Source organism: Otolemur garnettii, unplaced genomic scaffold (genome assembly GCF_000181295.1).
Source record: "Otolemur garnettii isolate 467f Iridium unplaced genomic scaffold, OtoGar3 scaffold00024, whole genome shotgun sequence".
In the NCBI taxonomy this organism is placed as follows: domain Eukaryota; kingdom Metazoa; phylum Chordata; class Mammalia; order Primates; family Galagidae; genus Otolemur; species Otolemur garnettii.
In genome coordinates this window covers 22,044,241-22,049,604 of record NW_003852419.1, presented here as the reverse complement: position 1 = coordinate 22,049,604, position 5,364 = coordinate 22,044,241, and the positions used below count along the sequence as shown (strand labels likewise).

At 38.9% G+C, this 5,364-nt stretch overlaps 1 protein-coding gene across 1 annotated transcript in view; it reads left to right on the top strand.

Moving 5' to 3' along the window:
* The window catches only part of RAB1A (RAB1A, member RAS oncogene family), a 37,901-nt gene that overhangs the window by 21,338 nt on the left and 11,199 nt on the right, over positions 1 to 5,364 (top strand). Inside the window, exon 2 of the mRNA XM_003787966.3 lies at positions 2,102 to 2,174. Coding sequence (XP_003788014.1) covers positions 2,102 to 2,174 — 73 coding nt within the window. The remainder of the gene's footprint in view (positions 1 to 2,101; positions 2,175 to 5,364) is intronic.

The following is a 5,364-nucleotide window of genomic DNA, read 5'->3' as shown; positions in this document are numbered from 1 at the left end:
AAAAAAAAAAGAAATTGTTTGCTGTTAGGTAGGTCTCGTTTATTAAGGGTAACAGGTGGCAATCTATAATAACAGTCCATTTTTATTTTAAAATCTTCAAACTGGAAAGGATGTTTATTATTTAGTTCATTCTATGATTCAGTCCCCTCTCTTGATTTACTTCTTTTTTTTTTTTGGGCCAGGGCGGGTTTGAACCCACCACCTCCAGTATATGGGGCCGGCACCCTACTCTGAGCTACAGGTGCCACCCTTGATTTACTTCTTCAAAAGCTTTTTATTCTCTTCTGTGACCTCTTTTTGCTGTTTACTGATACTAAGGATTTTTTTTTCTGGTCAGGGCTGCATTTGAACCCACAACCTCCAGCATATGGGGCCGGCACCTCCCAGTGCTAAGGATTTTTAATATTTATTTGTTTGTTTATTTGAGACAAAGTCTTACTGTGTCATCCTCAGTAGAGTGCTGTGGCGTCACAGCTCACAGCAACCTCAAACTCTTGGGTTTAAGTGATTCTCTTGTCTCAGCCTCCCAAGTAGCTGGGACTACAGATGCCCGCCACAACGCCCAGTGATTTTTTGGTTGTAGTTGTCATTGTTGTTTGGCAGGCCTGGGCCGTGTTTGAACCCACCAGCCCCCATATATGTGGCCGGTGCCCTAACCACTGACCTATAGGTGCCATGCCAGGATTTTTTAAAAATTCTTTTCCTTAGATACAGTTAAGGGCATTAGGTATACTATGGTAATTGGGTAAAACCAAAACAATGTTTATCACTATGTAAACCTAGGCAACAGTTTCAGAATATTCACTTTGAAACTTTTACATCTTGCTTACATGTAAATAATGATAATTATAATCTAAATTTAAATTGAATGACATTTGACTTTTACCATAAGTAGGGTAACATTTTTTTTTTCTTGGAAACTAAATCAAAAAGAACAAAATAAAAAATCATTTATATATCTTCTAGAAAAACAGTATATAAATTCTAGAATTTTTTGTCCTTTTGAAATTGCTTAAAAGATAACCTAGAACAGGGTGGCGCCTGTGGCTCAAAGGAGTAGGGCACCAGCCCCATATACTGAAGGTGGCAGGTTCAAACCCGGCCCCAGCCAAAAACTGCAAAAAAAAAAACAACCCTAAAAAAACCCCTAGAACAAAGTGGGGAAGGATCTATGAGGAATTTCTTTGGAGACCCTTTGGAACTATTGTCTTATGTCCATGAAAGAATCCCTGGGATGGTTTTTGAGTTACACCTGGCAATGGTATAACAGAGCCTAGTTTTCAGTGTTTCTGAAAATGTCTTAATACAAGCTTAGAATTATTGGTAAAGTTCTGTGCTTGTATAAATAGCTTTTGATTTTGCCACACTCCAAGTGTAAAATATTCAGAGTAATGGTCTTCACAGTCAGGGGTCCTCAAACTTTTTAAACGGGGGGCCAGTTCATGGTCCCTCAGACAGTTGGAGGACCAGACTGTGCGCCCTGGGATGAGTCCACTGCTAAGCAGGACAGGCAGCAGCAGCAAAAACACCCGGTGGGCTGGATAAATGTCCTCGGCGGGCTGCATGTGGCCTGCAGGCCATAGTTTGAGGACGCCTGAGTTAAATGATCCTTTTTTTCCCCTTTTTTTGAAGGGAGAATTACATCTAGATGCTAGGAAAGGATTGTAGAAGTCCCTTCAATGGAGGATTGCTATCAAATAATTAATTGTTCTTGGAATTTGAAGGAGAAACTGATATTCCATTGAGAAGAACAATGGGAAGTTAACTCTTTGTACTAATAGTGTAGAGGACTGGAATTTCTTTTATATATATCTCTTGCACTTTCCAAGAATGCATATTCCTTATTATTTTTTCATTCTTTCCTGGAAGTTCATTGAATTCAGAGATCATGGGTGACGTTGTCTCTTATATAATTCTGTCATGTTCAGTGATCTCTCGAGAGAGTAGTGTTGGGTACAGTTCTAGCTTTTTTTTTTTGAGTCATGCATAGGCTTTTCAGGAGCCATCCTCTTTAAAGTTAGTAGTTGTTCTTGACTATATTTTTGTTGTAGAACTTATGTAATATTCTTTTATTAATGCAATTTTGTTTTTCCTTTTGCAGTGATTATTTATTCAAGTTACTTCTGATTGGTGACTCTGGCGTTGGAAAGTCTTGCCTCCTCCTTAGGTTTGCAGTAAGTTGAAATGCCTTTAAAATTAATGGTATAATAAATGCTGTGTTTTCTAAGTGGACAAAAAAAAGCAAACAATTTGAGAAGAATCTAATTCTTCTAGAATTTATATATTTAAATCCTCCAAATACACATCCCAAGTGGTATATTAGACTATTAAATAGAAGAAATGTTGCTCTTAAATTCAATGAAGTGTCATTATAAAGTCAGAGTGTCTAATGCTCTTGGTAGAGGTCAAACAGTTGTTCATTCCAAAGTACGTAGCAAGGTAAGGGGAAAATGGTTGGCCTGTGTTGAAGGTGACTTAATGAAAAGAAATCTTCAAGTTAAACTTAAGCAGCATAAAAAGAAAAAGCAGGGCCTAGTACCAACTTCGTAGGACAGTGGCATAGTAGTTAACATTCTGAAAGCGACAAGTGGGACTTTGTCTAATGGAATTTACAATCTTTCATAGTTTTTATCAGCTGCCATCAAATTTAACATGTATTCCTTTTTACTGTATAAATCATTGATTCATGGCTTGGTGCCTGTGGCTCAAGTGGCTAAGGCACCAGCCACATTATATCTAAGGTGGCGGGTTCGAAGCCAGCCCGGGCCTGCCAAAACAGCAATGACGGCTGTAACCAAAAAATAGCCAGGCATTGTGGCGGGTGCCTGTGGTCCCAGCTAGTTGGGAGGCTGAGGCAGGAGACTCGCTTGAGCCCAGGAGTTGGAGGTTGCTGTGAGCTCCACGGCACTCTATCCAGGGCCGACAGCTTGAGGTTCTGTCTCAAAAAAAAAAAAAAAAACTTGAAAGAATAATAACAGACAAGTTACTGTTATGCAGAATTGAGCATATTTAGCAGACATTTTCTCAAATGAACTGAGACTTTCAGGGGAAATAGCTGAAAAGTATTTGTTGCCTGTAATAAAATTTAAGCTTTTAAGGGATGCCTAGAGTTTTTAAAAGCTTATAATTCATCACTATGGCCTTGACAGTATACCAAATACATGCATGGTTTTTCTGATGGCAGTATTAATGAAGGGTATTTAAAAATATTAAATAACATATAATTTTTTTTTTTTACATAATGATTAGAAATAAGATCATGGAAGTGCCAGGATAAAACATAGGTGGCTCTTCAGTCTTGGTGTGTGAGGGTATTTTCTAGAACAGAAAAAGCAAGAGAAAATATAGTTAAATTTAATTGCATTAAAATTAGTCAAGTGCATAGAAATGTAAGGAAACAAATGGTGCTACAAAAATGTGTATGTGATAGAGGATTGGTATTTTCAATATATAATGTACATTTGCCCATCACTAGAAAAGAATAGTTGGGCTCAATGCCTATAGCTCAAATGGCTAGGGTGCCAGCCACATACACTGGAGCTGGGGGTTCGAACCCACCATGGGCCTGCCAAACAACAGTGACAGCTACAGCCCCCCTTCCCAAAAAAGCTGGGTTTTGTGGTCAGCACCTGTAGTCCCAGCTACTTGGGAGGCTGAGGCAACAGAATTGCTTAAGCCCAAGAGTTTGAGGTTGCTGTGAGCTATGATACCACGGCACTTTAGTGAGGGTGACATAGTAAGACTGTCTCAAAAAAAAAAAAAAAAGATTAGTTGTCCTAGTACAAAAATGTACACATACATGAGCAGGCAACCCACAAAAGGAGAAATACAAATTGTCAATAAACATGAGAAAAAAGTTAAACTTTATTTGTAATTAAAGGACTTTAAGTTAGAATTATATATCACTTAATTTGTAATAGTTGAGGGCAGTGCTTGTGGCTCAGTGAGTAGGGCGCCGACCCCATATACTGAGGGTGGCGGGTTCGAACCTGGCCCTGGGCAAACTGCAACAAAGAAATAGCCAGGTGTTGTGGTGGGCACCTGTAATCTCAGCTACTCGGGAGGCTGAGGCAAGAGAATCTCCTAGGCCCAAAAACTAGAGGTTGTTATGAGCTGTGATGCCACAGTACCCTACTGAGGGCGACAAAGTGAGACTCTGTCTCTAAAAAAAAAAAAAAAAAAAAAAATTGTAATAGTTGGTAAATGTTAAAATTAAGAATAATTCTTAGAATTAAATCAGCAGTTATAGGTAGGTGGGAACATATCACTTGATGAAGTAGCTGAAGGTATTTGTGCTTTGAAGAGTATCCTGTATGGGATGCTCGTTGATTTTAGTCATGTACTCAGTACTGTGTACATATTGGCCGAGTTGGAGAAGTTATTGGAGCAATCAGTATTGCCTGAACTCAAAATCGAGAATGAGCAAATATTGCCACATGACCCAGGGCATGAGGAGTAGGGTTATACATAAAGAGAAACCGAGAAACCGAAGGCATTGTATGTGCAGTGGCTCAGGCGTGGGAGTAAGGATCATTAGGAATTTATAAGAACTCCATTTTATTTTTATTTTATTTATTTTTTTGAGACAAAGTCTCAAGCTGTCACCCTAGGTAGAGTGCTATGGTGTCACAGCGCACAGCAGCCTCTAACTCTTGGGCATAAGCGATTCTCTTGCCTTAGCCTCCCGAGTAGCTGGGACTACAGACGCCTGCCACAACGCCCAACTATTTTGTTGTTGTTGCAGTTGTCATTGTTTTAGCTGGCCCGGGTTCAAACCCACCAGCCTCGGTATATGTGGTTGGCGCCCTACCTACTGAGCTACAGGCACCGAGCCTATTTTTATTTTATTTTATTTATTTTTTTACAATGAATAAAAAATTACTTAATGTATTTTATTTTTTTTTGTTTAGAGATTGACGAGAGGAAACATTAGCATTTTAGAAAAAATACATAAAACGTTATTAACTACAGTGAAATATTCTACAAATTAAATTTTAGTTCCATAATATAGCCAAAGGATAGAGACTTAAAAAGAGGATAGAAAGGAGAAGGGGAGAACAAGAGTGAGAAAGAGCAGAAGAGAGGAAGGACATCTCTTGGGAAAGAGAGAATGAGACAAGAGGAAAAGAAAGCATATGAGAGGAAGAAAGAAAAAAATGCAAACAAAAAGAGGAACTAAATGCTGACAGCCCCTCAGTGCCCATCAGATGTGAATTCTAGGCTTGTCTGGTAATTTTTGGTTTGGGTGTATTTTGTTTTTTTTTTTTATTCGTTCTGAGACGGAGTCTCACTATGTCACCCTCAGTAGAGTGCTGTGGTGTCATAGCTCATAGCATCCTCAAACTCTTGTGCTTAAGCAATTCT